The sequence below is a fragment of the Humulus lupulus genome, chromosome 6 (assembly GCF_963169125.1).
Source record: "Humulus lupulus chromosome 6, drHumLupu1.1, whole genome shotgun sequence".
Classification (NCBI taxonomy): domain Eukaryota; kingdom Viridiplantae; phylum Streptophyta; class Magnoliopsida; order Rosales; family Cannabaceae; genus Humulus; species Humulus lupulus.
Genome location: NC_084798.1, coordinates 12835398 through 12847242, shown reverse-complemented (window position 1 = coordinate 12847242; position 11845 = coordinate 12835398). Strand labels below are relative to the sequence as shown.

Genomic DNA, 11845 nt, shown 5'->3' with positions numbered 1-11845 from the left:
ATGCAAAAACTAGGAACAGGGTTTACAAGGGAACCGGTATACGTTTAAATTCAAATCATTCTCTGTGATATGCTCTTCATTTTAAATTGATAGGTCATAACTGAAGGAAAGGGTTGGGAATCACCAAGGGAGCCTTATGAAGTAAAAGCCTGGTAGGAACCTGTTTCATGCTCTGTTTGCACACTCCTCTCTGTTGGTTTTCAATAACCATCTATTTCATTAAAACTGTCAATTATTTATATGGCTCTGATCAGGATTTCTGCAAAAACTTTTGATGGAAAAGAAATTGTTTCGCGTACTCAGGGAGAACCATTCTTCTTCACTTTTGGAAAGTCTGAGGTTTGTGCTGCGTTGCTGTTGTTGTTGTTTGTTTGTTTGTTTTTTTTTAAATACAAATGATTTAGCCGTTAGTTTATGATATGTGGTTATGATCTTTGCACTCCTGATTGTTATGAATTCTCTGGTCTCAGTGTGTATGTATGTCAGTTTCAAGCTGTTCGTAATGTGTATACTGAATTTAATAAGCTCAAGTGACACAGAATTTATGTTGCGATCATGATTTGAACCCTTCTTTATAGGTACCTAAAGGTCTTGAAATGGGAATTGGCACAATGGCCAGGGAAGAGAAGGCGGTAATATATGTTACAAGCCAGTACTTAACTCAGTCCCCATTTATGCCAGAAGTAGAAGGTATTGAAGAAGTATACTTTGATGTGGAGCATGTCCATTTTGTTCAGGTAAGCAAAGTTGCTCCTGCTGCAAATCATGGTTGCTTGAATATTTATTTGAAATCCATGTTTCCAACACTTTTTTATTTTACTGGACTTCGAACTTCTTAAGCTTGAAAAAATCTATTCAGTTGACAAATGTGTAATTTCTTAGTTTACGCGTTATGATGGTATTAATTGCAATATGAATGTGATACTTATTTGACTAAAATGGGTTATAAATTTTTAGTCCTTTATTCGTGTAGTCCTGTAATAAAGTCTTTTTAAAGTCACACTTTAGTTAGTTTTAGATGTTATGCGGTGTCTGTTAGGTTTCCTATATGGTATTTAAAAGTTTTATTAGTCTACGAAATGATCCATAATTGGTATTTCGAGGAGTGCTAAGTAAACTCTCTATTGCACTCTTTTTTACACTCCTTCATCCATGCATGACACGTGAATATTATTCAATTTTTTATATTTTAATATTTTTTCAAATCATTAGAGAAATCATATGTTATTTATGATAATTATGCAAAGACACAATCCATAACACACACAAATGAGAGATAGCAAAAAGATGAAGAGAGAAAAGGGAGGCTAGAATGTATTGCAAAAAAAATAGAGAGAATGTATTCTAGGTTACAAAACTAATAAGCCAAGCCTTAGTTTGTTACTGGTTTCTCCCACGGATCGGAAGTCTGTTACTGGTTTCTGTATCTTTTTGGGTGATTCTCTTATTTCTTGGAAAAGTAAGAAACAAACTGTTGTCTCCCAATCTTCCACTGAAGCAGAGTACCGCGCTATGTCATCTACTACCAAAGAAATTGTTTGGTTAAGATGGCTGCTTGTAGATATGGGTGTATGTCATTCTCAACCCACTCCTATGTATTGTGACAATCAGAGTGCCATCCAGATTGCTCACAACTCAGTTTTTCATGAACGCACCAAGCACATTGAGATACAGAAACCAGTAACAAACTAAGGCTTGGCTTATTAGTTTTGTAACCTAGAATACATTCTCTCTATTTTTTTTGCAATACATTCTAGCCTCCCTTTTCTCTCTTCATCTTTTTGCTATCTCTCATTTGTGTGTGTTATGGATTGTGTCTTTGTATAATTATCATGGTATCAGAGCAAGGTTAATAATGTCAGAAGTGTATTTTGACTGAGAAAGAAGATAGCCTTTTGGGGAGAAGGCAACTTCAATACCTAGAAAATACCGAAGAGGCCCCAAATCCTTCATCTCAAACTGAGAAGCTAATTGAGACTTTAACACTGCAATTCCATCTAAATCATCACCAGTAATGATCATATCATCAACATATAAGGAAAGGAGAATACGACCTGCATTGGTACACTTAACAAATAGTGCTGAGTCATGATTACTTGAGAGAAACCCAAGAGAAGTAACAACATTGGAGAACTTCTCAAACCATGCTCGAGGAGCCTGTTTGAGACAATACAGAGCTTTCTTAAGCTTACAAACTTCTCCATGATTGTGAGGGACCCCAGGAGGAGGAACCATGTAGACCTCTTCATGTAAATCGCCATTCAAGAAAGCATTCTTAACATCCAACTGAGATATATTCCACTGACGAGCAGATGCAACTGCTATAAGAGCACGGACAGTAGTCATTTTTGCAACAGGAGCAAAAGTTTCCTCAAAATCCATACCATACTATTGAGCAAATCCCTTAGCTACCAATCTAGCTTTGTAGCGTTCAACAGACCCATCAGACTTGGTCTTGATTTTATAGACCCAACGAGAACCAATTGTATGTTTACCAGGAGGTAAAGATACCAAATCCCAAGTATCTGTCTTGTGCAAAGCTGAAAGTTCCTCATTCATAGCATGCTGCCAAAGAGGGTCAGTAACTGCTTCTTTATAGGATAAAGGCTCAGAGAGACAATGAATAGACGCTAAAAACGAAGTGAAAGGGATAGAATAAGACGAATAAACAAAATATGGTAGTTTAGTAGACTTACGAGTGCGCTGAGGATAGCGAGAAGGATCTACAGTATCAGAAGGATCTAGAACAGCTGTAGGCGGAGGTGTTTCAGAAATGTCAGCCTGCGAAATACCAGTATCAATAGCTCGAGACCTGCGAGAGTAATGACGTGGAAAGGGGACTATAGGACCAGGAGAAGATTCAGACTCTACAATTTGAGGAACTTGAGGAGAAGAGGTACTTGTATGCTCACAAAAAGGATCAATATGAATAAGATCTGATTTGGTCAAGTTGTGAGTAGTGCCAGGAATAGAAAAGAAGGGTATATGCTCAAGAAAAACAACATGGCGAGATACATATAATTTTTGAGAAGTTGGATCAAAACAACGATATCCTTTTTGGCCATCACCATAACCAAGGAACACACAAAGTGCAGAGCGTGATGACAGTTTTGTACGCTCTACACTAGGACGAAGAACAAAGCAAGTAGAACCAAAGACTCTCAAAGAAGAATAATCAGGAATATGTCCATATAGTTTTTCAAAAGGGGACAAACCTGAAGTGATTGAAGATGGAATCTTATTAATAAGGTTGACTGCAGTGAGAACTGCTTCTCCCCAAAACTGACTAGGCACAGATGAGGACAACAAAAGAGAACGAGCAGTTTCAATAATGTGTCTATGCTTTCTTTCAGCAACACCATTTTGTTCAGGGGTATCTGTACAAGAAGTTTGATACACAGTTCCATCTAAAGCAAGCAAATTACAGAATTTATTTGAAGTATATTCACCACCTTGATCACATCTAAAACATTTAATAACAGAAGCATGTTGAGTTTTTACATAAGCTCGAAAACGATCATAAATATCATAGAAATCAGAACGACATTTCATTAGAAAAACCCAACAAAATCGAGTGTGATCATCAACAAAAGAGACATAATATCTAGACCCTCCTTTTGTAGCAATAGGAGAGGGTCCCCACACATCAGAATGAACTAAGTCAAAAGGTGCAACAGAACATGAAGTACTTTTACTGAAAGGTAAAGCAGAAAATTTTGCAAGTTTACAACCACTACAATCAGAAATATCATGAACTTGCAAATCTCCTAAGGTTCCTGTAGAAGCTAAGAATCTTAAACGGGAAGCTGAAACATGACCAAGGCGAGAGTGCCATAAATAAAAACTAGACGATGATGGAGACAATCGAAAGGAAGACAGATCAACACTAGGAGCTGCAAATACTGGTAATTTCAGCTCATCCAAAACATATAAACCCCCCCGCCTACGGCCGGTCCCAATCAGCTTCTGAGACTGCGGATCCTGCACATGACAAGAAGTAGAAGAAAAAGACACTGAGTAACCAGAATCACACAATTGACCAACAGATACAAGGTTTAGTGAAAGCTTAGGAATATGGTAAACATTAGGAAGCGATAAATGATGACTGACAACAGAACCAACACCTGCTAATGGCATAGGAGTACCATTAGCAGTCATGACAGGCACAGATGATGCAGGACACAAGGAAACAAAAGATTTCGAATGTGGAGACATATGGTGCGAGGCTCCAGAATCTAAAATCCATGTAGAGGATGTCATACCTGAAGAGCTAGTAGGGGGCTGACCTACCGAAGAAGAGGCGGACATGGCATGTGGCTGCATGGTAAGAAACTTCTGAAACTGTTCTGAGAGGGCAGCAAGAGCAGGATTGGAAGATGAGGCCCCAAAATCATACGAGTCAGATGGAGGTACAGTAGCAGCGGCATTAAATTGCGGAGGACGGTATGGTCGAGGTTGTGAGTGGTTGCCAAACTGTGGTTGGCTACCATAATGAGGCGGTTGATTACCGAATTGAGGAGGTCTGAGTTGATGTCTTTGTTGCTGAGGTGCACGATTTACTAATTTAGGACACTGAGCCTTCCAGTGACCTTTTTGTTTGCAAAAGCTGCATTCATCAACTCCAACCTTTGTGTGAGGTTTATTCTCATGGTGAGTAAAGTGTCGAGGAGGAACTACCAAAACAGAGGGACTGGGTGCTGGGAGGATGCCTTTTCCTGCTTGAGACTTAAGACGAATTTCATCTGCCAATAGTTCACTAACTACTGAATCAACCGAAGGAAGTGGAGAACGATGCAAAATAGAGCCACGGAGTCCCTCAAAGTCATCACGAAGTGCCATCAAAAACTGAACCAATCGTTGTTCCTCCCTACGAGCAATATATGGTGCAAAAGCTCGTAATTCTGCAGATTCAGTAAGGGCCAATTGATCCCATAGATCTGTCATAACTGAATAGAACTCTTGAATACTCATATCTTTCTGTTCAAGAGCTCTAATATCTGATTCTAATTGATATTGCTTTGCAAAGTTAGACTGAGTATACAGCCTTGCAAGATGGTCCCAAACTTCCTTCGCTGTTTCATACTTGGCTAGTTGGGTACCTATGGAGTGTTCTACAGAGTTGTTTATCCAAGTAATAATTTTTGAATTATCCACTTCCCAATTTTCTAGCAAAGTTGCATAATCCGCTTTGTCATTTGTTGGTTTAACCAAAGTTCCAGAAACATAACCCCACATCTTTTTCCCTTTCAAAAAATTTTTCATCACATAGTTCCAATAAGAATAATTCTTTCCATCTAACCTCACACTAATGGATTGAAGGGAATCATCTCTATTACTTGCCATTTCAGAAACAAATTTCCAAATGCTATCTCAGACAAAAGTTCCCAAATTCTGCAATCTGACAAAACCCTAAAATTTCAGAATGAACACGAAAATCACATACCGAGTTACTGCAAAGATGCTTCGACCCAATTTGCTGCAATACGAAGACTAATTATGGTTACGCTTAAGAAATTCAATTCCATAAACCCTTCTCTGATACCATGATAATTATGCAAAGACACAATCCATAACACACACAAATGAGAGATAGCAAAAAGATGAAGAGAGAAAAGGGAGGCTAGAATGTATTGCAAAAAAAATAGAGAGAATGTATTCTAGGTTACAAAACTAATAAGCCAAGCTTTTTATGTAAGGCAAAAGATATAAAATAACAATAATTAAGAAAAGACTAAAATGCCCTCAAATAATAACTCTAACAATTTATTGATTTAAGAGAGTACAAAAGAGAGTGTAATATATAGTGTATTTAGCATTTCTCCTGGTATTTCAATCAGTTTTTTGTAAGTATAAAAAATATTGAAACACCTGGCTGCACATTATTGGTCATTTTTTAAATCTATTATTCTTAACCACGATGCCTCTGGGAAATTGCTCATCCAGTGTTTGAACTAGCAAACCTACTTGATAATGCATATTTGTTGCTTAACTTTTATCATTTTCTCATTAAGTTTTTATATCTGGTTCTAGTACTTTAAAAAGTGTATTTTTAATTATTTTTGGTTCTCTTTTAACGTTGCAAACTGCTGATAGAGCAGTCCAAGAGTAAATAAGGAAATATGAATATGAAGAGAGAATATGAGTGTATTTTTGAATCAAAATGAAGAAACAAACTGTTTACAGGGTATTCGAGAGACCCAGTGCTCTCCCAGATTCAAACTTAATTACAAGATAGATCATCCATACCCTCTCCTTACACTCTTGCCCCTTCTAATACTCTTAGAGCCTTCCATAACAAACTACCTGCTTGCTGCAAAAAACCGTTAGGCTACTGCTCTAACCTGCCAGCTAATATTCAAACATGTCACACGTTAACTTTCTTATGACGAGTATAGATTATATGAATAGGAGGTCTATCAATTGCTTAATTTCTGAAACCTTTGGAAATATTAGGAGACATAGATGCAGTGTGTCAACCAATTGTTTACAGGGAATATATTTCTTTTAACAAATACAAATTTCCAAGTCCCTTGCTAACAATACTACTTGCAATTCTTTCTTAATAGTAAAAATTGAACATGCATTTTCTCTTGACAGGTGCGGGACATGCTTGGAGATGGACGTCTAATAAAACGACGCATACAAGATGGAAAAGGTATGGGCAGGATTTCATGTTATGGTCAAATTTGTAGATTCCTAGAACATTTGGATTATGGAATGGCGTGCAAGATTCCATAGGTTCTTATTAGATTGTTCCTTAATTTACCTTTATTTTCCAAGTGCCTTCTGTCTCTGTGAATAATGTATATGGTTCATTATTCTTCTAAATCACATTTTTGTATTATAAGTAAAATTTAGATATACATATATATATATATATATCAGATATGTGTAATTGTACAGTATTTTGTTTTATAATTAAATATATGTTGACTATTTAGGTGAGTTCCCCATGGACTGCCCTCTCCATGACAGTTTACTACGTGTCCATTACAAAGGGATGCTTCTAAATGAAGAAAATAGAGTCTTCTATGATACAAGAAAAGATAACAATGGACAGCCTTTGGAATTCAGTTCAGGAGAAGGCCTTGTAAGTTGTCGTCTCAAAAGAATGAAACTAATTAGGATTTTTAATTTAGCTTTGTATCTCTCTCTCTCTACTATGATTCATTTTCTTGAGCACCTTGACAAAATTTGCGAACTGATATTCTGCAACTTGTGTTAAAACAGTACTTCTGTATATGTATTCATTAGTCATTCAATTGTTGCTGAAGGCTTTTGTTTACTGTGGTAAATGCCTGAGGGATTTGAAATGTGTGTCCGATTAATGCTGCCTGGAGAGGTTGCACTAGTCACATGTCCTCCTGATCCTGATTATGCATATGACAAGTTTCCTAGGTTACTTTCTAAAATTTTTTACCCTTCTAGTAGTTATCTTCACTTGGTGCTATTTATCAAGTTATGCATATCGTGAATGAAAATTTCCTGTATCGGTATCATTTTCATACTAACGCTTTTCCTCCCCTTTATTCCCAATCATCTAGGCCTGCAAATGTTCCTGAAGGGGCCCATATACAGTGGGAGATAGAGCTTCTTGGCTTTGAGACGCCAAAGGTAAATTTATTTGGAAATTATGAAATTTGGTGAAGCATTTTATATTTCATGGGGGATTTGTAAGCCTTGTAAATTTGTAGACAGTTATGTCATGTGAAGACATTCTATTTCTTCATTAGTTTGTGTTGCATATTTCACCAATAATATGTTGAGTAATATAATGGCATCATTGAAATCCTTGTTGCAGGACTGGACTGGTATGAATTTTCAAAGTATAATGGATGATGCGGAAAAGATCAGAAGTACGGTATGTATAAGTAGCACCTAACTTGTATAGTTGTATGTGTGGCATACATGCATGGTCATACACATGCGTGCCCCAACCTTGTCGTTTGTCAGTGTACTTTGTTCCCATTTTTCTCTGATAAGGGATTTTTCTGATATGGGATTGTTAATATCTGGCTTTGTTTTCATTTATAGGGTAACAGGCTCTTCAAAGAAGGAAAATACGAACTTGCTAAGGCCAAGTATGACAAGGTAATGTATTTTTTCACTTAGTACACACGATATAGTTTAATCATTTGAGACTATTTATCTTTTCTTTAAAAACATTTTTATCTTTTACGATGTTTTGCTTAGACAAGGTGTTGTAACATTCTGGTTCTCTTAACAGTCTCCATTGATAGGGTAGTTGGTTCTGCTATTTATAATGCTCGTGGCCGTTCGACCTGGTGCTTCAATGACTTGTTTTCCTACTAATTCTCTTATTGTTAAATTATTCTGAGATTATATCGGAAACTTTGTCTGTTAGTTTCATTCCTGTTATTATTTTTAAGTTATCTCATGCCGAGGTAGTTTCTGTACAGGTTCTTAGAGAATTTAATCATGTTAATCCACAAGATGACGAGGAAGGGAAAGTGTTTGTAGATACACGTGTAAGTACTTTTAATGCTCTGTTCCTCTTTTGAAACTTGTTTAGTTCCGTATCACAACTTACATCAACCTAGCTATTTGGGATTGATTTGCTCTTCATGTTGAATGTTTGAAGAATTTGTTAAATCTGAACTGAAGATGGGAGAATGCAAAAAATCAATTGAGACGTGCAACAAGGTATGTCTTCTCCTGTCTGTTACGTTGACAAATTTATCAATCTAGAAGACTACTTGGGGTAATGCATCCACAACAAAATTATTTTATATTTAAGGGCGGACAATTCCAGTTATCACAACAACTAAATAACATTTAACCTCTATTGGAAGCAAAAGGTGAACATCCGTGGTTCTCTTTAAGCAGTCTCTCGTTTTCTGCATGTGCTGGTTGAGCTTTAATTTGTGGTGGTGTTAAATTGTCTAAAGAAAAAAGGTGGTTCATTTTGATTTTCCTTATTATTTCACTTTGGCCTTTCTTTCGGAATGAGAAAGGAAAGGATGATTTAATCGTCGACATTATTAACCTTAATAGTTATGATTCATCAGAAGACTCACATGATTTAAATGAGTTAAAAACTTTAATTCTTGTTAATATGAACCATCCAAAAGCTTAAGTTATGCTAGAGTGTTATTGGGAACATCATTAACAGGTCAATATGGGTCTAACGAGCTATTGGGTTTATGATTAATGCTGTTTGAAACGTTTGTTGCTGATGGAATGCAGGTTTTGGATGCAAACCCCGCACATGTCAAAGCTCTTTACCGTCGTGGTATGGCCTATATATATGGCAGGTGGAGATTTTGAGGAAGCAAAGAGTGACTTCCAAAAGGTCTTTCTTCTTATTGAGTCATCAAATTTATAATGATGTAAAGATTCCTTCTTGAAGATGTATAATTTTCTTCTCCATTTAATTTTGTACAGATGATAAAAATAGACAAGTCTTCAGAACCTGATGCAAAAGCCGCTCTACTAAAACTGAAGCAAAAGGAACAGGTAGGAATTAAGTAGACATGCTATGTATCTCAACTTACAAAGAACATTTTTTTTCTCTTCTTTTTTCTTTAATTTTGTTTTTCTCACTGATTGGTGAGAGCAGGAAACGAAGCAGAAAGTTCAGAAACAGTTTAGAGGATTATTTGACAAGAAGCCAGGAGAAATCGCAGATGTTGGAACCGAAGACGAAAAAGATAAGACAGTTGCAAAAGAGCCAAATGTGGGCAAGGAAGGAGACTCAGATGGCAATAGTTCTGAGGATTCTGATGAAGATGTGGAGGATGCGCGTCAAGCGAGGTGGTTTTCATTTTGGCCTAGTGGGAGAAAACTCTTTTCATCACTTGGCCTGGAAAGATGTACAATTTTGTGATCAGTATGAGAAATAATAATACGTTTTAGAATTCATTTCAAACCAGTTGAGATATTGGTTTGGTAAAATTTATTCAAAGAGAGACAAAATATTAGCAACTTAGATGTAACCAACTGTTCTTTTGTTCCCTAAGATGTGCAAAATGTACGAGTTAGTTAGCTCTTGTTTCTTTGTATACTATACCCAATAAAAGAAGTGTAGCCTTTAATAATTGAAACGAGAAAATATTTGTTCATCGTGTTTTTTATTTCATTATCTTTTCGTTCTTGCATGTTTTCTTCGATGTTTAACTTTTTTTTTAAGTACAAGGAATGTGTCATTAGACTGTTTTAGTTAAGAATTATTAATTTTACAAACGCATAAACAATTAGTTCCTTTAATTATAAGTAAATGATATCTATATTCACAATATAATTTGATAAGTAATCACACTTTACCTCCAAAAATATTTAGGTCGAAATCCTAACTAACTAAAATATGTATAGACCATTTATTTATTCTAGTCATTGATTATAAGTGTGAGCTCTACACAAGATTTCACTGTAATGGTCTTGATTACAATGTCATTACACAGAACTCAGCACACTTGCCTTTGATGCAGACCTAAACTTTTTAGTCAACAACCTTAACCATAACGAAACTAGGAACAAAGGCCGCATTAACAAGACTTTATTACAAACCACACACAACACAACAGAACATACACCCTAAGATCCCATTTATTGTTATTTTATCCGGGAAGGCAAGCAATAGAGGTAAACACACAGAGCATAGAAAGTAGTTATGTATATAGTTCAGACTTTGGGAGCAGCTTGGTTGGTCTGGGCATGTGAACGAGTTTTGATTAGGAAGAATCCGAGGGTGTGTCCAGCCACAGCAGCTATGAAGATTCCTATGTTGAAGGACATGACAGAGAGCATGACTAGATAAGCAAAACCCATCCTGAAAGCGTAGACGCTGGCTTGAATGGCACCCGCCTTGATGGGGCTGGTGCCGGCTTTTATAGTTGGAGAGACAGACAAAACCTCAGAAGCTACAGCTATCAGAAAGATTAAGAAGAAAGCAAGCACATACATACCAAGATTCTGGTTTGGCCAACCAGAGAACAAGATCACAACATCTTTTCCCCAGTAGAGGCTCGAGTGCATAATATTTGTTATACTATAAGGTTTAGATGAGGACCAATAGGATTTTAAGCACATGTTATGAATAGATGATTAAGAATTAAGTATTTTGAGGATTAAATTTAATAAGGAGTAAAGTTTGAATGTTATAAGGTTAGTCAGCAGCTTTGAATACGTTGAGGGCTTAGTCAAGGCTGTTTACTCCATTCAAACTTAGCTAAAAATGTGTAATTTCGTGTTTAAATATTCAGCGTGTGCCGATATATCGCAGCTATAGGGGGCGATAAATCGCAGCACGTAGATACGGAAAACACGAAACGATGCACGGTCGCCTCGGGCATACTGGCCCAGGCGATATATCGCCTCCTTCAGCATAATTCAAATGTTTTTGAATTCTTTTTCCTTTCAGCCATTCAACTTCTTCATAAGTCCAGCATCTTTTGAACGAGTCTTCAGCCTCTGCTGAACGATTATTCAAATTAATTTCACCTAAAAAGCTATTATTTTTATTCAAGTAAAATTAAGATTCCTTCACTCCCAAACTCTATAAATAGGACCTAGTACCCAGCCATTATTCACCTTTTACTCTAAGTTCAGAAGCTGCAAGTGCTAGGAGAGTGTGAGAGTTAAACACTTGGGTGGGGAAATCATAAGCTTAATCATCATAAGCTTATCAAACACTTTGGGAAGTAAGGTTCTATAGTATTTCGGTTGGGGTGTAGATTAGTCTTACAAGTCTTTGAGGTAAACCAAAACTCTAGTTCATTTGTTTTATGTTATTTTCTTTCTCATAGCCTTCTACTCAGTCTCCTAACCTCATTCTTATTTTGGTTAGGAAATCCAAGTTCTTGAGCACATAAGTTTTGGTAAGTGT

The 11845-nt window shown here is 36.5% G+C and overlaps 1 protein-coding gene and 1 pseudogene across 1 annotated transcript; one reads left to right on the top strand and one right to left on the bottom strand.

Annotated features, from left to right (window-relative positions):
• On the top strand, window positions 1–10082 carry LOC133784715 (peptidyl-prolyl cis-trans isomerase PASTICCINO1-like; annotated as a pseudogene).
• Window positions 3525–5482, bottom strand: LOC133781688 (uncharacterized). The gene is made up of 2 exons (XM_062220754.1): window positions 4263–5482; window positions 3525–3981 (listed from the first exon to the last, which is right to left on the bottom strand). Exons 1-2 carry the CDS (start codon window positions 5341–5343, stop codon window positions 3944–3946), a joined length of 1119 nt encoding a protein of 372 aa, XP_062076738.1. The 5' UTR covers window positions 5344–5482; the 3' UTR covers window positions 3525–3943.
• Window positions 10083–11845: the final 1763 nt, after the last annotated feature.

Coding starts and splice junctions, on each gene's coding strand:
- LOC133781688 (XM_062220754.1), bottom strand. CDS start 5,343: ATGGCAAGTAATAGAGATGATTCCCTTCAATCCATTAGTGTGAGGTTA. Junction 3,982..4,262: donor GCCCCCTACTAGCTCTTCAG/GTATGACATCCT, acceptor TGTCATGTGCAG/GATCCGCAGTCTCAGAAGCT.